Source organism: Pseudochaenichthys georgianus, chromosome 14 (assembly GCF_902827115.2).
Source record: "Pseudochaenichthys georgianus chromosome 14, fPseGeo1.2, whole genome shotgun sequence".
Lineage (NCBI taxonomy): Eukaryota > Metazoa > Chordata > Actinopteri > Perciformes > Channichthyidae > Pseudochaenichthys > Pseudochaenichthys georgianus.
Window position 1 is genome coordinate 19,591,201 of NC_047516.1, and position 22,564 is coordinate 19,613,764.

The window sequence follows — 22,564 nt, forward strand, 5'->3', positions numbered from 1 at the left end:
TCTGTGTACTTTTTACATTTTTGTTTTTTATTTTTATGTATGCACGACACCTAGTCAAATTCCTCGTACGTGTGAACCTACCTGGCAATAAACCCATTACTGATTCTGACTCAGAGAAGTAAAAAAGAAAATACTAACATTAAAGAAACTGGAATCAGAATTAGTGTGGGAACTGATTCATTGATTATTAACATATGGGACATTAATCCATCATTAGCCTATAATAACTATGATTATAGTGCTGTACTATAATAAAGGGCATTAAATGCAAGTTTTAAAATTGAGTCCTACGACTAGCATCCTAAAACATTTGCACTGAATGAGTTAAAACTTTTGCAATGAGAAATAAGCAAAAAAACATTTGACTAATTGTATAATTTCAGGCATTTTCTTAATACCTACAACACATATATGCTGGGTATGAAAAAGCTGTCCGTATAACAGCAAAACCATCAAAGTTCAACATAATAAAATAGATTATAAAATATAGTTGTTCAGCTCATCTTGTAACACACTGCAGGTAACACAACCACAACACACGAAAACACGTTCATATTTATATAAACTTTTATTTGATACTCTCATAATACAAAGCATAAGTATGAAATGCAGCAGTACATCAGACAGCAATAAGTATTATTAGAAAAATAATCCACATCCATCTTCATTTCAGTCTGCTTGTTCCACGATCCTCTAATCCTCCTGAGGCTTATTCTTCTTCCCCTTTTTCCTGGTGGACAGAGTTGAAAGAAGAAAATTCGGTCATATTTTTGTGACAAACAATCAGATAAAAAGTGAAATGTTAAGGCATAAAACAGATCCAGGATATTTTAGGTGTATTAACATTGTCTTGGTTTAGGGTATAATCATATATGAATTTAAAAAATGTAATATACAAGATAGTCCCCGACTCCCCGCACATATTCACATCTTATACCTCATTCACACCAACGCAACTCCGGTTCAAACTCCGTACTAGAGCTTTTCAGGTTCAGAACCGGTTCTTCGGGTTTAGCTCCGGCTCTTTTCACACAGCCCAGAGTCCGACTGGTGCTGCGTCATTGCGTCATCGTTTGCGTCATGACGTAACCATTTGCGTGCCTGCTTCATAAAGCCAAATCGCACGGAAACCCCTCACAGCTCACACCGACAACAACAACAATGGCCGATTGTGCTCCAGCTTCCTCTGTACCTCTTCGGAAGACCAGAACCCCAGTAGGTAGCTGGTCTCTTTAGTGGACCACTGCAGGTTGTTAAGTTTCTCCATCGTTGTGTACAAACTGGATAAAACGCGGGCTATTTGTTGTTGTTGTTGTTCAGGAGTTGATCCCGCCCCTGCCCCCGCCTCGACTTAAGCGTGACGTATGCAGTGCTTTTGCTCTAGCCGGACAATTTTTTGGTGCTTGAAACGAACCGGATTCTGGAGCCAAGAGGCTGCTCCGCTGCGGTGTGAACAGGAAAACCCGGTGCTTTTCAAGCTCCAGCTCCGAACCGGCCCTGAAACACCGTTGGTGTGAATGAGGTATTACTTACTTTTTTAACCTGGCTCCAGATGAGTTGGATCCCTCCTTCTGAGACGCCTCCTTGTGCTTCTCACTTCCCCCTTTTTTCTGTGTCTTCATTCTTTTCATCAGCTCCTTTCCTTTGGCCTTCTTTTCTCCTTTGGCCTTCTTTTCCCCTTTGGCCTTCTTTTCCCCTTTTGGCTTTTTCGCTGCGGTTTGAGGCACATTTTCGCTCTCCTGCTCTCCACCTGCCGCCTGCTTCTCTCCTTTCTGTCCGTTATTTGGCGCTTGGCCTTTCTTCTTAATTAAGAATCGAGGAGTTGTGCAAATGGTACTTCTCTTGGGAGGTCTCTGCTCAAGTCTCCGCTTCACTTTGCTAAAACAGACAAATGCAGACGGACCATTACAATCATATTACCAAAACATAGCAGAACTGTCTTTAAATGTGTTTCATCTTTTTTACCTGTGAATCTTCTTGAAACCAATCATGTAGTCAGGTACAGGACAGCCAGCTTGTTTAATGACATTAGCGATGCTGTAAAAAGGGGGGCAAAGAGAAACATATTCATAATTTTTTTAATTGACTTCTTTTAATTGACTTCTTTGCTTTTAGTTACAAATATTGAGAGATGGCTAAATACATTTCTTAGGGTCACACACTAAAACCAGCTGTATGTGTTTTACTGCGGTAAATCGGTTCCACGTACCTGCGCAGCAGTGGTTTGTCATTTTCTGTGAAGAAGGTGATGGCCTTCCCCAGATGTCCAGCTCGACCAGTTCGACCTGAGGAGCAGCAAACATAATAACACGGTTAGCAAAAATCAAGCATTCATTCATAGCAGTGGTATAACAACATCATAACAAATAAAACACGGCTATAAAGTATTCCTTTGTACAATTAAGTATGACTCAAAGTTTAAGCGTAAAAACATTAGACAAACTAACTGACAGTAGTGTTGCCATGATTGCTTAGCACCAGGAATACAAATAAATAAAGAAGACCAAATAACATTATAGCTGAAAATAACAACGTTATTTATATTCATTGACTTTTGGTTGTCATTAAAACATAATCATACGTAACATAATAGCATATGCCCAACACAAAATGCCAGAGTCCGCCAAACTCCGTTAAAACCTCAGTTATTTTATTTACAACATCAAATAAGAAACACGTTTTGGAATTTTGTGAAGCTGAGACCATCCCATGTTGGTCTTTTTACAAAATAAATGATTAATCACCATCAAAATGGTCACTGTTTAATGTTTTATATACAAAGTTATCAATATATGGTTTGCATCCAAATACTAGATGATATTACTGTGAATTATTTATAATACATAAAAACTAACCAATCCTGTGGATGTACTCCACAGAGCTGGTGGGGAAGTCGTAGTTCAGCACGAGGTTGACTCCTTTGAAATCGATTCCTCTGGCGAGCAGAGCCGTGCAGATCAACACCCAAATCTTACCGGACCGGAAACTGCTCACTACGTTGTCCCTCTGAAACAGGAAGGCCACAGAGAGGGTAAATACAGTGGCACAGAGCGGACCCATGACACAGTGTATTGAGTGTCTGAGTGTACCTGCTGCTGTGTGCGGTCTGCGTGGATCACGTCCACGTTGATACCTTCATACACCAACTCATGGAAAAGCTCCCGTGCTCGATCGATAGACTGCACGAACACCAGCATGGGAGGCAGGAAACCCTAAAATGGCAAGGAGGACATTTAAACTTCAGTTGTAGAGAAAAAAGCTTTAATTGATTAAGTAAATAAAACCCACTAGATTATTTTCAATGTTTAAAAGTACCCTCTCTGGAGTGTCTGTACCTTTGTGATGATATTCCTCATGGCCACCAGTTTTCCGTTCTCTGTCCCAACAAACAGCAGCTTCTGTTCCACCGACTCCACCGCCGTATTTCTGGAACAATTGATTATCTAAATGTGAATTTTTTTTATATATAAATGTTTAAAGTAAAAAAAGTTCTTCTTGTGGATTCTTACCTGTGTCCAATGTTGACAGACACCAGGTTGTCGAGGTTCAGACGGCACCACTGCTCTACATCCGGCGTGCAGGTGGCACTGAAGAAAGCCCGGCGCACCTTGGAACCAGAACAGGCCAGAAATACTGCGGCCAGCTGCTCCCTGAAGCCCGTCTTACCGCCCTCAAACAGCTTATCGGACTCATCCACGATCAGCCACTCCACACTGAACATACACAAAAGACAACAATCAACCAGGATGTTTTGTGGTATTAAAAGTTCATGTATTTGTTAGTTAGCAGTGGAGATGAAGACAAGAAACAAGATGACAAACTGAGAGTTCATTAACATGAGAGTTTATACATGGAGACAACTGGAGCTGCATCCCTGGCCTTGTTGATTCTTTTACCTCCTTAACTGCAGCAACATGAACTGTCTTTGTAATGGTAATTGTAATAAAAATATATATACTTGGTCGTTTTCATTGGACATTTTATTTGTGGGTGGTGAGTGGTGACACATTACTGCAAACGAGTTCACACTATTGCACTGATCGACAGGTGGCAGCCTTTTTGTTTATCTGTGGGCCGAAGACCACAAGCTAGTAAACATGGATGTTAACAATAGATACGATAAAGTAGTTGATCTCTAAGCAGGGTTCATACACTTTTTCACCAATAATTTTCAATGACCGTTACCTCATTTTCAATGACCTCTTTCTTTCATGTCGTTAGCAAGTGCTGCCTCGCCCATATTCGAAATATCGAATATTTTACAACACAGTTTGCATTTAGCACGTCTTGGGTCAATGTCTTTTGATAACCACAATTGGTACTTAAAGCTACTGTAGACTAGAGGGCGTGATTGTAAACATCTCTCACCAGCGAAATACTGCGACAGTTGCCATTTTACGTTTCATTACTATACAGTATTTATTATCATTATAGTATTAGTATTTCGGCGATTAGATCAAATATAAATTATTTGATGCAAATTTCCACGACTTTTCCAAAAATTTGGGAAAAATATTGTTTTCCATAAATGTTCCAGGGCCTGGAATTTGCATTTTGAATTTCCATGACTTTTAATGACCGTACGAACCCCGTCTAAGTAATCAAATGCAATCTACAGGTGTGTTAGATCCCAAGGATTCACATGAGCATTAGTGAGAACACAATTTATGCTCATTTAAAAAGACATCTTCGTGGGGCACCTTCATGAGAAATAACCTCTCCAGAGAGCAACACATGTTCTTACCTGCTGAGGTCGAGGGCCGGAGGATCCTGATTGAGAAGGAAGACCAGTCTGTTTGGAGTACTGACAAGTATATCTGCACAGAAATGTAGGTGATAAACAGTGAGGGGAGGCGATTCAGATTTTAATTAGTCTGTGGAAACATTTTCCATTTCTTACCGTATTTTTTGTTTGACTGTGGTCCATATTTCTTGGCTGCCAGAGAGGCTTTGTCTATTATGTGAACTCTGAATCCTACTCCCTCTGACAGGCGGAGCAGCTCTCTGTAGGTCTGAACACAAGACAACAAAACGGATTGAAAATGCATGCAAATATATCTGAGACAAATCAACAACAATCAAAAATAATGAGCAGCTGAAACACCCACTGTAGTCACTAGGGATTCAAACCTGGAAGCTAAAACATATGCTGTATATTATTAGAGAATTTAAACAAATTAACAAAAAAAACACAGCAAGGTAAAGCATCCTGTCACCAGATTAATAACAGAAACCGCGCTTTATTGTTAGGTATGTGCTAATGGGCATACTGTTAACATTTAGTGATGGTCATTAAATAGGAAAAACTGTGCAAGAACAATGATTTTGATGGATACTATAAAATACAAACTAAAGATAAAAGTACAAATGCCAAAAACTGGACTGCTTTGCTATGTAGGAGGACACTGGACTCGGGCATAAAGCAAACAGACCAGTGTGTGTGTGTGTGTGTGTGTGTGTGTGTGTGTGTGTGTGTGTGTGGTGTGTGTGTGTGTGTGTGTGTGTGTGTGTGTGTGTGTGTGTGTGTGTGTGTGTGTGTGTGTGTACCTGGTTGGCCAGTTCTCTGGTGGGGGAGATGACCACAGCTCTGAAGCCCAGGTTGGTGGGCTGCTGCAGGTGGGCGAGCAGCGGGAGACAGAAGGCCAAAGTCTTTCCTGATCCTGTGGGAGCGCAAGCCAGGAGCTCTCGACTCTGACAGAGAAACCAGACGCACATTAGTCCTCACGTATTATTTAACTACCACTGATCCTGTGTGTGTGTGTGTGTGTGTGTGTGTGTGTGTGTGTGTGTGTGTGTGTGTGTGTGTGTGTGTGTGTGTGTGTGTGTGTGTGTGTGTGTGTGTGTGTGTGTGTGTGTACTCACATGCATCATGAGCGGTATTGCCTGCATCTGTATGGGCGTCGGGGAGCTCAGCCCGGCTTCCTTGAGGTTCTGAATCACCCGCGGGCTGAGACGATATTCTGACTGCAGCTCCTCAAACGTGCACACAGGGTCCGGTACGTCGCAGCCGTGCACATTTATACGGTGTTGAGAGCGAATGAGATTCACCTAAAACAAATAAAGGCAAAATCAATTTACCCAATATAGAGAATAAAACAATATGTTTTAAATCGAATCATAATCTCTTTTTCAATTTCTTGTGCTGCGAGTTTTGCTCACCTTTTCCTGATGAAGATGCTTCAGCCTCTTCAGCGAGGATTTCTCCTTCCCATCAGTCGACAGGTTTTGGACTTTTCTGTCCAATGAGGAGGTCCAAGTGATGCCGCTCCCCTCTGTGTCTTTGGCTACAGTCAGGAAGACAGGGAACAGCAGTGAGTCTCTGACATCAAGCTCATTTGAAATGTCCTCATATACCACTGCTGTGATGGGAAATCTTAATTAATAAACACATTGAAAACAGCCAAGTTGGATCTGGCAACATGGATAAAATCACAGTATACGTCACTTTGTAATACTAGCAGAAAGAAACTATTATCACAAAGTATTATATTAAATATGTTGGATTTAGTTAATGTGGCAGTCTTTTTCTAACTAAACAATATTATTGTTACATAGTATAGTAACAGTAATTACCGATACAATTCTGCATTTTCTCTGTTCTACATTACCAACTTTCTGTCACTCTCAATTATACACCAATGACATTTCATGTACACAACTACAGTCAGCTGCTTATTCCTAATCTGTTCAGGATCAACAAACAAACCTTTACCTGCCATCTGGTCTTTTTTCATCTTTTTCTTTTTGGTCCTCACGTCTTTCTCTTGATCCCTTTTTTTTCTTTTACCTCCTGCTTCAGAATCTCCACTTTCACTTCCCACCTCACACTCTTCTCCATCATCCTTTTCATCCTCAGTCACCTTTACAGCTCTGCTCTTGGATCCATTGGTTTGTGCTGTGCCAAAGTAATCGATAGCAGAGAGAGTATCTACGGACGCTTCCCCTCCGTGAGATTTGGCACCCTTTTAAAAGAGACACGAGTACAGTCATTGTTAATACACTTGTGTGACACATTTTTCGCACTACTCATATTGAAGATTAAAGCACCCAAACTGCTTAGAGTTAGAATATCAACAAGAAATATCGGCAAAATACAAACACTGTAGCAAACGTTCACGATGGGTTAGGCAACATACAAAAAACCGCGGGCTCGTGTTATTATCATTCAACATTTTACGTCTATTATAACATTAGCTTAACATGTCCAGTTTACCTTAAACCTTATAGCGTCCTGACCAAACCTCTTCAGGTCAAATTTAGCTCCAGCTCCGAGTTTTCGAAACAACTCGAAGGCGTCCATTTTTGCAGCAGCGTGGGGGCTCCGTCCTCATCCAGACATCACTAGTCAACATCCGGGTGATCGACCAGCAACTCTGAACGCTAGAGCCCTCTGCAGGCTGCGTTCAAGAGTGTAAATGTTTGTGTCAAAATATGTTTTTTCTTTTATTTACGTGAACTTTGACAATTAGATGTACTTCGCCTTTCCCCTCCTTTTTATGGAGAGTTTAATATTGTTCTCTGGACATTTTGTCAGCAATATTTCGTTTCTATTCAGTTTACATCTTTTCCACAACCTTTCTGACAAGTTAAAATCACATTTCTCCATATTTCCTTCAATGTCTGTGTTTTATCTGTTGTAACTTCATACATGCTGCCCCTCTTGGCCAGGTCACTCTTGGAAAAGAGATTTTAATCTCAATGAGTATTTTACCTGATTAAATAAAGGATATATAAAGCAACCAGGATGTTTATATAATTCTGTCCATAGGAGATCTGAGATAAGTGTTATGTTATTTCTTATGATGTTATAGGTAGATGAATTGACAGTATTTCAAGTTAGATAGTGAAATGTGTAGGTAAGTGCTTGCTCACTTTAGTGTTAAAAGACAACTTCAGGAAAATATCATGTTGGAAGACAGAGCAGGTCAAATATTTCTCAGACATCGACACCTACTTTGTATAAAAAAAATCAGATTGTGGGAAGTCACAATATTTATTGTTTTTTATTAAATACAGTCGGTTAGTCCAGTCAGCATCACCATGTCTATATTCACATTGACTATGTAGTGAACTTCATGATGATGAAAAGATTAACGGCAATATTGTTGGAATCAATGGGTGTTTAAGACTATTTTTCATTTACAGAAACATATTTCAAAGTGGCAGATGTACATGTATGTGATTAATAATAAAACAATGAAATTCTTGTTAATTGGAACCACGTTGCATGGTAGGTAATCAGACAAAACTGTCTACGTTTGAAAATATCATAATAATGAAACACAAATCAAATTGATTTCGCCTCTAAAAAAACGAATTAAATCATTAATACTTGTATATTAATTTCTTCTCAAAAATATACTTCATGTCTTTGTATGTCACATTATAATAAATAAAGAGTGCAAGTGCAATTAGATAAATGAAGAGATATAAAAAGGCACTGCAACATTTCAAATAGCTTGAAATGTACATTAGGAAAATAGGTTTTCCAAAACAGTCTTGCGCTTAATTGCGGATTCCTAAGATCATGAGCGTGAGGCTCAGGTTTGAGAAGGCTAAATCACATTTTTTACCTGACGCTGCCCGCCTCCTTTGGGAAGGCTTAGCCTTCCCTAGCCTACAGTACCCGCCCCCCCTGCCGAAGATCACATTGTAACAACTGTGGTTATTTATTTTTGTTTCCAGTCCACATTTAGTTAGTGATTCCATGTTTGGCCGGTCCAACTTGAGAGAGCAGTCCTTGTTATCTCAGAAATCAAACTCTTCCCAGCTCTTCACAGGTCTTAAGCAAATCCTCCAGGAAGTCAACCACCAGCTCTTTACCTCTCCCCTCCTCTCCCTCAGCCTGCAGCTCCTTCAGTCTGACTAGGGTCTGCTGCACACCTGCAACTCTCTGCTGAGGGGTGAAACTGTCCCCCGCGGCATCTTTCTCCCCCTCTGCCGCCTCTCCTCCTCCTTCCTCCGCTCTCAGATATTTGATCAGATGCTCTTTAATGCTCCCCCCCTCCTCCCCGGCCAGCGATTTCCCGAGTCCGACCATGTCTTGCGGCTCACTGACACTCAGCAGGTGTAGGAGGGCTTGTGAGAGTGTGTGTCGCAGGCTGGCGCTGTAGCGAAACTCTAAGAAGTCATTGGTGTCTTCGCTGTTCTCGAGCGCTGTGGCCAGGGAACGCCACACACAGCTGAACCGCGCTGAGTCGCCATAGCAGACACGCTTAGCAGGGATTGCTAGAGCAGCAGCAGACTTGATCCGCACCTTGAAGTTCTTACAGGAAGTGACAACATGGCAGAGGGAGGAGAACGCGTCACATGACCAAGGGGCTGAGTCTAAGAGGAAGAAAGAAACAGAAACTGTTATATTGGCTCTCTTATAACTGTTCTTATTCTTTATGAGGATCCCCATTAGCACTAGCATGAGCATTTGCTATTCTTCCTGGAGTCCGCACACACACTTCCTGGAGTCAAACAAAATAACAACTCATCATTTCATGCAATTCACAATTCAGTTTGAAATCAAAACAATAATGATCATTTATATTTGAACCCTCATGAAGCCAAACATAAATATGTTCCTCATCTTGGTTGGAGCGTGGTCAAAGAGACAGTTTATGACACCGTTTTGTCCAATTCTCAATGAAATGCAATTGAATGTGCTGCGACAGACACTTACCGAGCGGCAGGGCTGGGTTTCTGAAAGCATTCCCCAAGGCGTAGCAGGCATTCCACCTGACCTTCATAGTGGCCTCTGATTGGACGGTTTTAACCAGAGCACGCACTGCGTCTTCCAGCGGCTGTTGGAACGCAGAGCGGGTCAGCTGAGTCTCGCGCAGGAAATGAAGCAGATTCCCGAGCGCTCGCACTGAGTTAGACTTCACCTGGAAGGAAGCAAGTGTGAAAGCCAATCAAAAAGAAGACTCGAAAAATGATGTCTTTTTAAAGTGCAGATATTGATGATCATGAAATATCAAAACATATCAGTCAAACTATAAGTTAAACGAAGCAAGTGTATGTTCATTTATCAGAATCAGAATCCGGTTTATTCCCAAGTAGGTCTACACACACAAGGAATTTTCCTTGGTGTTTATGGTGCATACATAAACACAGTCAAAGAAGATACATTTTAAGAATAAAACTATTAGAAACAAATATTTTAAGAAAACAAGTTTATGTTAATAGAGATCAGCATAAAAGAGTTCTAAAACTGTGAAATGTGCACTTCTGGCTTATATAAATCCATGTTTTTTTGGAATAGGTAAAATGGCCGTAATAACGTCTGTGATTGATATAAGCTTAAGAGATTTTCTTTGACAACATAAAAACGATCAAAACACAGTTGCTTTCTCTCTTTGACCAAACAGCAGTCTTTGTTTTCTGAGCAGATCCATTCTAAAACTACAGTTTTTCATAGCTGACTAAAATCTGAAATGGTGTGTGGGGGGGGCGCAGTGGACTAGTGAGTTGGTGTTCGGATCAGGGGATCACAGGTTCAAACCCCACAGCATGTCGTTGTGTCCCTGGACAAGACACTTCACCCCAAATTGCTCCTGTGGGGATTGCCCACAGTATTGAGAACATGTAATGTGTGCCTTGCTCTTGCTCGGTAAAGAGTGAGCGCTCTCACCCTGTCTTTGTCAGCTGAGGCTCGGTTGGCTGCCTGCAGCATTTTGAGCAGCAGCATGTCCGATAACTCTTCCTGGAAGTCCACACCTACACTCTCCCTGATAAAGAGACAGATGGACAGATTTTAAAAATACAAATCTCAAAATACTATATCATACTGGTTTTTAATCAAGCTAAACAACTTCTCTGACATTAAGATGATATGTTGCACATTGTACACAAAGCTTCCTCTTATATCTGCATGTCTTTCCACTTCATACCAATACTGCACATATTTTTACAGGTACATAATATTTCGATATTATATTCTTAACAGTTTTTATATTTGTTTAATTTTTTTGGTCCGTTCCTTCCAATTGATCTTCTTTGACTGTGTTTCTTTAAGGCAATTCCTCGTATGTGTAAACCTACTTGGCAATAAACCGGTTTCTGATTCTGGTTCTGTTTTTTATAAGATCAATAAGAGATCCATATTTTAATCTTGTCAAGATGAGATTTTTTTATTTATTTACCATTCACTCAGAACTTTTCTTACATATTAACAACCAGTGTGTCTGTGAGGTTTCCCAGGGACCAGGCAGCCTTCGCACGGACATTTGTTGAATGATCCTCGAGGGCAGCGAGGATAGCGTTTGCTGTATCTGCCACGAACATCACATCCTGAACAGAGAGAATCACAACTTGTATAACAGCTCCTTGTGTGCAATGATCCGATGTTACTCATTTTGTTCAGTGGCAGGTCTGACTCGTACCTCTCTCAGACAGGGGAACAGGATGTAGACCCCCAGAGCCCTGACGGCGGCCGTCTTCACCAGGTAGTTATCACGGTACGTCAGCCCCAGCAGCACGGTGATGCACATCAGCTGCGTCTTGTCCTTAAAACAACATCGCATTGCAATTATAAGAGAGATTTTTCACTATTGGAAAGAAGACTTCCATTTTGAAGCGAGAGGAAAAAATATCTTAGTAAACTCAAGACATGGATTATTTAAGACTTAAGAGGAAAATGGGTACTTGTGGGTTAAAGGTCGTCACTTTTTTCAGACTCTCTAAATAACCCTAACCCACTGCCCCAAAATAAGATTAATGTTTGTTATTTGGAGAAATTAAAAAGTTCATGTGGAGGAGCCAGCTAAACGCTATTAAAAAGTGGCGACAGATAACCCACAAGTACCGGAATATGCTTATGGAAAAAGTGATATATAAATATATTATCTATAATATAATAATAATACATTACATTTATAAAGCACTTTTCCTGGTGCTATAATATAAGTGATATATAAACATATGATCTATAATATAATATATATATGGACAAAGACAATTGAATTAACAACCAAAGTAATCGTAAGGTAACCATATGACCCATACAAACCAACCCATTGCGATCGTCCAAAAATACATTATAATAATACAAACCATTACCCATACAAACAAATTGAAACTAGTACAAACTTAATTACTATTCAAACTAAATTCCCCACTTTTAAGTTATTGCTCCCACACTATGGATTGTACCTTAAAAAATAAAAATCAAGCCAGAGGAGAACTCACGGGCAACTGAGCGAAGGCCTGCGGCAGGATGGAGGACAGCGTGTCACAGGCGCTCTTCTGCAGCGGGGGGTGCTGCTCGCTCTGCAGAGCTCCGTTCAGGGGACCACTCAAGACTTCTGACCAAAACTGCATCACCTATATCATGCCCACATATGTATGAAATCAAAACACTTCCAAATATCAGTTATTTTCACAAAAATATTACATTTACAAAAATATTAATTAAAGCAGCCGTGTATATTTCCCAAAAAATAAATGCCCTAATGTTGCTCCTCCGATTTCCAAATTTAAGAAGACCTGTGGGAGTCATGTACAGTATAGTATAGCTGGTAATCTCTATTTCTTTTAAGGGGGGGGGGGGGGTTTGTTGAACTGAACTAAAACTGAGACGTCATGTGGATTATTGTTTTTGATTATGAGTGGATCATTTGAACTGTTGAATACATGGGCGGACTGGCCATTGGGAATACCGGAGTTTTCCCGGTGGGCCGGTGCTGTGCGTGGGCCGGAGGGCAGGTCGGATTTGAAAAGAAAAATATATTGTTTTTTGCCTAAATCCTACCGGCCCACATTTGTAAGTGTTCCGGCTACTCCCTGGGAGTGGGGTGTGTGGGGGGGCTGGCTGGCGCTAGGCCGTTTTGATAGGCTACCTATATTATATCTATCAGATAGTTTCACTTTCACATATCAGTGATATCACAATACCCACCACCCCCTTTCCCTTCCATCAGCAGTGTTGCCAGGTGTGCGGTTTTCCAGCCCAATTGGGCTGGTTTGGGTTGCATTGGGCTGGTAAAATTGGGCTTGGGCTGGTGGACAGAATTTGGGCCGGCCGGCTGATACATGCCACGTATTAAGTGGGCCTGTCTATCAGTTAAGTGGGCCTGTCTGGTTGAATATATTATGTTTTGCTGCATTTAAAATACCTGTGTTTGTACATTTGTTCAAATGTGTGAAATAAAGATATAAATGTTGAACTGGTTAAGAGGGTAAAGTGTTTTATGGTTCCCCTTTAAGTAACATGTACCCTTTGTGGGATTCGACATTGACTTTCAAAATTGTCATGCCTATCTTGACTGGCACCACAGCAACTATTTGTCAAACCTCTTCAAATATATACTATATAAAACAATTTGTACTTACTTGGCTCATGGAGACCCTCAAGTTCTCAGGCACATTGTTTTCTGATCTGTACTGCAGGATTATTCCTGTCCCCAACTCCTCGAGTAACTAAATAAAAGACAATGGCACAGAAATCAGCGAGCAGATCAGTTATTTCATAAATATTTTGGAGATTCTTATATAAACCATTTGATGCAGATAAGAGACACAGCCAATAATGAAGTCATTTCTGATGGAGTAACTATGAGGGTGTTACCTTTGTTCCATGCAGCTGTATGGAGGGGTCCGTCTCCCCGAGGCAGCGAGCACTCACCTGCCCAATCTCACACAGACATGCCTGGGCTAGAGAGAAGTAGCCGCGCACCAGGTAGGACATGACCTGAAACACAACCACACCTTCAGATTTTAGAAATGTCCGTTTGAGGGGTTTTTTGTGACTCTGTGTCTCATTCGTTATCCGTCACCTGCAGAGCTTCCAGTCGGACAGGGGAGGGCTCTAAAGCAGTTCCACTTCCTGTTCCGTCGCTGTCTGATTGGTCCTCTCTGGGCTGAGTCACCAGAGACATACACAGCTGCAGCAGCCAGGGCGCGGTGGCGTCCTCTTCACTCGGGGTGCGTGGAGCAGTGCTCGAGCTCCTCACGGAGGATTTGACTGGTGTGCGGGAGGGCGAGGACACGCCGTCTCTTTGTCTCCAGCTGAGAGCCGAGTCTTGGGGAGTAAACGAACCGCTGCTGCTGCTCTCCGGCTGTCGGAGCAGGAGCTGCACCTCCGGGAGAGGAGCCTGAGTCGTCACCAGGGCCCCATAAAGGGTCAGGACGGACACGCGGACATTCACATCTAAAGACAGAAAGCATATTAAAATAATCCTGTGTTACTGACCTGTGCCGTTTTTTTAATTAGTTTATTCCACTCATGGCAATTATTATAAAACAAAACATGTACACTTTAGTTTTTTGTGGCCTACGATGGACAGGAGCAGGGAGAAAAAATACTTATTTTACCTGCCCCTTAATCAAAAATCGATGTGTCAGTCACAGCTGCTTACAAATACTAACAGCATTATGAAACCAACATTTAAAACCATTTTGTTTTTGATATATTCCGTTTTTTCCTTTACGCATAACTTTTCTGAGTGTACCGAGGAAATACAGACCTCTGTGGCGCACATAGGGACGCATCTGCTTCCAGAGCGTGCTGAGCAGACCCGGTCTGAGACGGTGGTAGGGAGCATTGGCCACCAGGTACGCCAGACACTAAAAGATAGGAAAGATGGAGATAAGAGGCTGAAACCTGTTCCTTTTTGGCCAGCAGATTCCAGTATGACATCCGTGGTTGTCAAAATAGGCTTAATTTAACTGTAATTTTTAAGTACAGATTCAAATGTTTGGTTCACCAAGTTCAGAGCAGTAGATTCCACCAATTGTATCGAAGTAATCATTCTTATAAAAGGTTTAAAACGTTCAGACACTGTACACTGTACAGTAGCCATAAGAGTGGATGAAAGCTTTAAGAAGGAAAAGAGTTCATCCACTGTGCATGTTGTCTTGTCGTACCTTTATGACCTGCGTAAGAGTCTGAGGGGAAGTCTCGGCCAGCAGAGCCAGACTGAGAGCGCGGTGCAGTTCTCTGACGGAGGTTGCCAACGAGAAGGAGAAAGGCGTGTAAGATGTACGAGGGGATGCAGTGTCCTCAGCCACAGCCAGGAACTGACGGGAGCCATCCAGCATGGCCGACAACACCGGGAGAGCACAAGCACGCACCTGAAGGAAAGATGGTTAGGATTACAGATGCTATAGTCTTACATGGCCAAGAGAATTGGGACATCATAATAATAATAATAATAATAATAATAAACGTATGTATATATAACACACAAGTGCTTTCTCGTAAAAATACACAGAGAGCAAGTGAACTAAACAACATCATATACACATAAAAACAGAGTAAAATCGCTCAAATAAAGCGAATTTTTAAAAGTGACTTAAAAGAGCTGACAGACATTGCAGTCCTGATCTCCTCGGGCAGCTCGTTCCAAAGTCCAGGAGCGCTGACAGCAAAGGCTCCGTCTCCTTTGTGTTTGCCTCTGAGGGTGTCAGTGTGCGGGACATAGTGAGTGAGGGAGTTTTACCTTCGGCGAGGGGTCCTTCAGTATGATCGTAAAGAGGGTGAGAGGAGTGGGCCTCCCAATAGGAGAGTCGGGGATGAAGGAGGACCAGTACCCGTACAGAGTCCTTTTCTCCACACCTTTCACCACCGTGAGCAGACAGTGCAGCGCGCCCTGCCGCACACGACTGTGGTACAGCCTGGGAGATTACAAAATATGAAGGATGATTTCTAACTTGTTCAGCCAGCATTCAGAGGAAGAAAAATAACATCCACTTTGTAAACAATCAAACCTTTAGACATAAGTTCTTTACATATTAGGAAATATGACTATGTACATGCAAAAGGTACATGGGTGTGTGCATCTCTTAATGTCAAATGAGGTGTCTGGCAAGTAGGATAGAAAAAGCGATACAGTAATTTTATGAACGTGGAAGTCTGAAGGGGTTCCAAAAATGGCTTTGAATAGGAACGGGACACTGGTTTTGTTCTGAAATGTTCTTCCTAAAGATGAGAGACTAAAACGGTTGAAGCTTAGAGCAAATACAGAACCTAGGGGCATGAGTAAATGGGGGATAAATTGCAAAATGTACACAAAGAATAAAGGTCTTATGTTTGTAGCAATACAATGCATGCAATAACTTTCAGTAAAAACAGAAGCATAAAACAGGCATCAGGGTGTATGCAGGAATCCTGAAGTCAAATGTAAGACCTTTTAAGACCCTTTCCATACATTTTAAGACCTCATCGCCACTTTGAGTTTTAACCGGTTACACTTTACCTCACATTGACTATATACAGTATTGTATCTTCCAACCATTTGGACGCAGACTTGCATTTCCCCATAACGATGTTGTTTAACGACCGGCGTAAACGGACCTTCGCGCGCTATCAAGCAGTGAGCGTGCGATGTCCTGTTCAGATGACGTCAAATCCAACGGGATGCCATAAATAAACTACACAGAATCACACTACACACCTACGCCATGATTACATTCAGGCAGACTGTAGAATACAACCTCTTTGGACCATTTATATACTTATTGAAAACAAGCTACGAAATGTAATACCTTGGAAAATGCTGTTTAATACTTTTTAATAGCCTTCATTTTCGCTAAATTGATTCATCAACTTTTAATACTTTTTCAGACCCCGCGGACCCCCTGGGCATGTTTGTATCAAAAGGGCGGACATGGGCAGTGGCTGTCAGTACCTTAATTTGCACTGAGCACTGCCTTCTGGGTCGGAAAACTCGGAGTCAGAACTGATTGTCTTCCAGGATGGGTAGAGAGATGGGTCCGAGGGTTTAGACAAGCACTCTCCTTCCCTTCTTCCTCCCTCTCTCCCCCCTGCTTTCTGAGGTGACTCTCCATCATCCTTCTCTCCATCATCACCCCTGCTCTCATCACTGCTTGTCTTCTTCCCCTTTCCTCTGGATTTCTTCTTTTTATTCTACAGAAAGACATTAAAAACAGGAATTGACTGATTTGATTTATTAGGATTTACCGGTATACCAAAACAAAAACAGAAAACGTTTCTTACCGCTGAGGTTCTGCCTGGCACGGGGGCATCCTTTGGTTCACAGGGTTTTGGTGGTTCACAGGGTTTTGATGCAGAGATTCCTTCGTATTGAGGAAGAGTTGCTGGGTAAAGCACAGCGGGCCACTCAAGACTCACACCTGGTGTCCCCTGAAACATCAGCCTCTGCAGAAAACATGTACAAATGATTACTACAATATATGTATAACTGTCATGTGTGTTTGTGCAGGAAAAAAGACTAAATAACGAAAAGCAATAGCAGTAAAAACATCTTTAACTGCGTACCTTTATCGCAGCCAGTACGGATCCAAGCTCCTCTCCGACAAACTTCCACTTCCCGCCTGAGAGACAAGTCTGAAGTCCTTTCAGTGCTGCCTGGATGACCTGCACAGAGGACAAATGAAAAGGCATGGGTCATGGGAATGAAAAAAGGCATTTCTATCCCCAAAATGTTCAACAAAACAAACAAATCTTTATTGTTATTTTTTATGTGCTGCCCGCTCAAATAGGCCAACCACTGGGGTGCCAGCAACAAACAAATGATACGTACCATGCAGTAGAAGAGCTCATCGGTGTTGGGCGGTTTGGTTGAATGCAGGGTTTTCAGGAAAACTTGGAAAGATATAATTCTGTATTGATCCTCCAACAGTGGCTGACCAGGGAACCTGGAGAGATACAACCACAGAAAGAACAACAACCAAGAATTTTAAAACTTCAATAACAGATTTTCATTGGCCACTTCGATGCAGCATACACAGTTCTAAATGCAAATGTGACATAGCCTTAAATTCATATTCAGGGATGCAAACTCATCAGGTATGAAAAAGGTGACAAGGATCCGAGCCCCCCGACCCCACGGAATATCGGCTTTAAAATGAGGAATAACAGATGATTTTAGCAGTCAGAACAACTAAAGCAGCAGTTAGTAATAACAGAAACACCAAAGAGTCACATCTAATAGAAATATATAAAAGCATTTATTTTAATTGTGGAGCAGTCAGTTTATCATTTTGGCAGCACTGTTGAGCATTTTGAAAATGTATTTTCATGCCTCTGCATGGCTTAGTCTTTCTATCTGTATAGCCATTAGCCACTGGTGTAAAGTAACTAAGTTCATAAACTCAACAAGTACTATACTTGGGTACAATTTTGAGATACTTGTACTTTATTTAAGTATTTCAATGTTTTGCTACTTTGTTCTTCTTCTCCTCTACAGTTCAGAGGTACATGGTGTACTTCTACTCCACTACATGTATTTAATACCTTTTAGTTACTTCACAGATCTGGATGAATGATGTGAAATATAATCAAGTGTTGAATCAGACTTTAGTTCCACCTGGAGTAAATCCACAAGCTACCCTGCAGTATACAAAGTCATTCAAACTAGCTGCACCTTTACCAGCTTTGAGAACACTTTCATGATCAATCATTATAAAACATATCATATATATTATTCTGAAATTGACCAATCTGCACAACGACTACTTTTACTGTCGCTACTTTCACTATATTTTGATGAGAATACTTTTCTACTTTTACTTGAGGAACATTTTGAATGCAGGACTTTTACTGTAACAGAGTATTCCTACACTCTGGTACTTCTACTCAAGTACAAGATCTGAGTACTTCTACTTTTACTCAAGTACACGATCTGAGTACTTCTACTTTTACTGTCGCTACTTTAACTATATTTTCATGATAATACTTTTGTACTTTTATTTGAGGAATATTTTGATTGCAGGATTGTTCCTACACTCTGGTACTTCTACTTTGACTCAAACCTGAGTACTTCTACTTCTACTCAAGTACAAGATCTGAATACTTCTACTTTTAATCAAGTACAAGATCTGAGTGCTTCTACTTTTACTCAAGAACAAGATCTATACTTATACCACCTCTGTTTATAGCCTATGAAAAAAACTATTAGAAAACTAAGGCTAAAGCTAACGTTAGCAGATAGTGACAATGTATGCTAGTTAGCCAGCTCAACGATAATATTGCGACAGAAAAACTTTTCAGTATACATATCACGCTCTGCCGCTCCGACAGGGAGCTCTGCTCTGAACACCTGAAAGCCCGTTCAGACCCCACGCAGCAACCAGGAAACGACCCCAGTAATCCAGCTCACACTGTCCGAAGCAGCGAGTCCCACAACATCCCACCATCACGGCACCCAGACCCCACGCAGCATTCTCATCGGTTTGTCATTACTGGTGTCATTTTCTGGTTGCTAACGCCATGGTAACACATAATCACTGATGTTCCGCTGTAACGGTGGTGGACTAATCAGAACAGAGGGCTCATAGGCAGGGGGGGGGGGGGGGGGGCAGGAGCTCCAACAAGCCGTTTAGGACAGAGAGTGAATACACATACTATACAGAGATGCTGTATGAGAATCCAATGTGATTTTGGAACATTGAAAAATGTAAATATATTGTGGTAGACCTCAACAATGGAATTATGATCAGTAGAAATGGCCATGTCATGGGACCTTTAACTCAGTCTTTGATCTTTACCAACTCCTGATGGAAATATCTGTCCTTTAAAAGCATTGCTAAAGGCTCCACTATGTTTACCAGCTGTCCGTACACAATTTGAGACCAGCTAGTAAACATAGTGGAGATAGTGATAGTGAGAGTTTTTCAGCCGCCAACTGCATCCAAAAATAAATGCTAATAAAGCGGTGTGAGTGAACCAATCCAGCAAGATTAGAGCCGGACAGCTAGACAATGAGAAAGCCTACCTGAAAAAGATGTTGGCCATGCAGGTAAGAGCAACACGGCGTAACTCCATATTTGTCTGGGATGGAGAACTATACAGCAGAAGGACTCCATCTTCACCCAGCAAGTCACTGAGGTGCTATAAATGACAATAATTTCAAGGTTAATATTAGGTAATTATCATTCATTAGAATACCCTTTGACAAAGCTTGTATAAATATCTACCTGTTGGCACTGAGGTCCGTTTCCATACACTATTGTGGAGAGTGCAAGGAGGACATCAGAGTGTGTCCATGTACTGCACACCTTCAGTGCATTAATGGTGTAATTTACCAACACGTTCAACGTTCGCTCGTCCATTATTACCTTAAATAAACAGTGAGAAGAGAAGGTAGGACGAAGAAGTACAGTACATTTCAGGTGATTACATAGAGAGGAATAAGGTCTACTGTTAATTAAGGCTAGTTGTTACCTTTAGCTGATTGAGCAGATGATGTACCAGTTGGCAGAGTTTGACGACTAAATGTTCTTGACTCAGCGGCACAAGACCGCTGACATGTTTCAGCAGATTGCACACGTCCTGAAATGGGAAATAAGAGGCTCATCACAACCGAGAAGGTCTTTAAAAGCAAAGAAACAAATAATCCTGATTAACACATGTTCATTTGTACTTAGGTAGAAATTTGATACAAAAGACAAACGTTTATAATAACATTCAGGTGGCATAAAACGTGTTTGCAGTTAGTTACAACGCTATTCCAGTGGAACATGGCAAATGGAACAGAGAAAATATCTCTCCAAGTTGTACTGGCATTATTAGTATTATTTTGGTGATGAAGTGAGAAATGAATGTTTCCCATTATGTTTTGTCAGGTTGCCAAGGTGGATGCTAGGGTGTATGGCGTTGACAGGGTGACACTGGTCGGTTCGGGTCGGTTCCTAGGGAGCTGTGGTGTAAACTGTAAAGTAATCAAGTTAATTTAATATTACTGTACGTAAGTACAATTTCGAGATGCTTGTACTTTACTCGAGTAAGTATGTTTTTGAATACAAAAAACATATAATATATGATTCCAAAATGGGACAATGTGCATAATGATTACTTTTAGTCCTTTAAGTATATTTAGATGCGAATGTGCTTTTACTTTAGTAACATTTTAAATTCAGGACTTTTTCTTGTAACAAAGTATTCCTACATTCTGGTACTTTTACTTAAGTACAAGATCTGAGGATTCTCCCACCTCTGATCGGGAGTCCTACTTTCCTATCGAAAGAATGGCTACCTAAGTTGCAGTAGTTGGACGTTTTCAGTATCCCACGAAAGTTGAGGCACACTAGGAGCAAAGTGAGTAAGAGTTACCTCTGGTGGGATGTTGATAGTGGGGTCGAAGGTTTTGTTGTAGTTTTCGGACAGCAGCTGGTCGAACAGCAAGTTGAGCTCATCTTTTAGATTGCCTGATTCTGCTCGTAGGGCTCGGAGCTTTGCTGCGCAGCGGGAAAACTGCTTCTCCACGTCGGCCGAGGAGCCGAGCCGCCAGCCGTTGGTCCCCAGCGGGGTGAACGGGGCGGCCTCCGCGGACAGAGCCACCGTGGGGAAGTCAGGGACATCACTGCGACTCATGAGAGATGCTGGTGTAGCTAAAGACTCACTCTGAGCCGCCATTTTTTTTGATCGCGGAAGCGATGTGACGAATGACTGTCTGACGACCGACCCGATTTGCTACTTACGGCATCCCAAGTAGGACAGTTGACATCGTTTTAATGAAAAACTGTTTGTCATTTGCCTTTTCCCAGGAATCTCAACAGAGAAAGTTTGGCCTGAGTAATACCTTTCAAATGTTAACATAAAATGGAAGACATTCACAGTTAAGAATTCGATATGAATGATTAATGCCATTATTGCATACATTTACAGTAAATATGTCTCCAGTATGATAGCTGTCAAATAGAAGTTAAATCAATTTCTCACTTATTCTAAGAATTAATTTAACCCACTTAAAGGAGTCAAATATTCGTGAAATTAAGTTGTTTCTTTACGAAACGCCGCCGTGTTAAATGTCTTACTTGGGTTGCCGTACATAGCTATCCTGCGCAATGCAAATCGGGTTGAAAGCATCACACACTACTACTACACTACTAAATTAAGATGAACTGCCGTTATGTAATTTATTTAACGACTGCCTATTGTACATATATCAGAATGAGATTCAGAATCAGTTTCATTACCAAGTAGGTTTAAACGTAGTGGTGGATACAGAGACACAGAAATAAAAATACGTAGCAAAAAATATACCATCATAAAAGCTATTTTAAAAAACGATATATATATATATATATATATATATATATATATAACACGTGTATATATATACACGTGTTGTTTTCAAATGGCACATTAGTGGGAATTGGAAACCTGTGGTTCAATATTACTGAGTTAAGTAATGTAATTGGGTCATTCCAGAATATCAAGAATATCAACAAATCTAATAAAACATGCCCAAAATGCTAAAACATGCACTTGTTGTGTTAAACATATTTGTCTTGAGACAAAATGTATATAAAGTTGTAGAAAAAGTGGTTTCAAAATATTATTTAAATGATCAAATAGCTCTCGAACATCCCCTAAAATGGCATTTTTCTCTTGTTTTTTTCCCCCGCTTCTTGGTGACCAACTTGCATGTCAAATATAACATTTAAAATAGGGATTTTATTTACTTGTTTTGGTATTATTCTATTGATATATGTCTCTTGTAATGGTAAAATCAATTTGTTAAATCATAAACATATTTTAAATAACAGTAATTTTGCACAGAAGGTGTGTCCCTCAACATGCGTTCAACCCTGTTACCTGGCGCTGCTGTTACCCAAACCTTTTTAGATTGGCACAGGAAGTGACATCAGC

General features: G+C 41.0%; 2 protein-coding genes across 2 annotated transcripts; both read right to left on the reverse strand.

Annotated features, from left to right (window-relative positions):
• Positions 1-572: 572 nt before the first annotated feature.
• On the reverse strand, positions 573-7,374 carry ddx52 (DEAD (Asp-Glu-Ala-Asp) box polypeptide 52). Its single transcript, XM_034098965.2, has 15 exons — positions 7,214-7,374; positions 6,713-6,962; positions 6,160-6,284; positions 5,863-6,048; positions 5,548-5,691; positions 4,901-5,012; positions 4,745-4,817; positions 3,510-3,713; positions 3,336-3,426; positions 3,090-3,212; positions 2,856-3,006; positions 2,210-2,285; positions 1,966-2,037; positions 1,534-1,878; positions 573-730 (listed from the first exon to the last, which is right to left on the reverse strand). Exons 1-15 carry the CDS (start codon positions 7,298-7,300, stop codon positions 694-696), a joined length of 2,076 nt encoding a protein of 691 aa, XP_033954856.1. The 5' UTR covers positions 7,301-7,374; the 3' UTR covers positions 573-693.
• Positions 7,375-7,982: 608 nt separating this feature from the next.
• On the reverse strand, positions 7,983-21,338 carry heatr6 (HEAT repeat containing 6). The gene is made up of 20 exons (XM_034099431.2): positions 21,023-21,338; positions 20,135-20,242; positions 19,888-20,028; positions 19,686-19,801; positions 17,493-17,607; positions 17,228-17,326; positions 16,946-17,107; positions 16,617-16,855; positions 15,429-15,603; positions 14,854-15,060; positions 14,454-14,553; positions 13,764-14,137; positions 13,556-13,678; positions 13,321-13,407; positions 12,178-12,312; positions 11,373-11,495; positions 11,156-11,280; positions 10,622-10,718; positions 9,671-9,875; positions 7,983-9,327 (listed from the first exon to the last, which is right to left on the reverse strand). Exons 1-20 carry the CDS (start codon positions 21,323-21,325, stop codon positions 8,756-8,758), a joined length of 3,606 nt encoding a protein of 1,201 aa, XP_033955322.1. The 5' UTR covers positions 21,326-21,338; the 3' UTR covers positions 7,983-8,755.
• Positions 21,339-22,564: the final 1,226 nt, after the last annotated feature.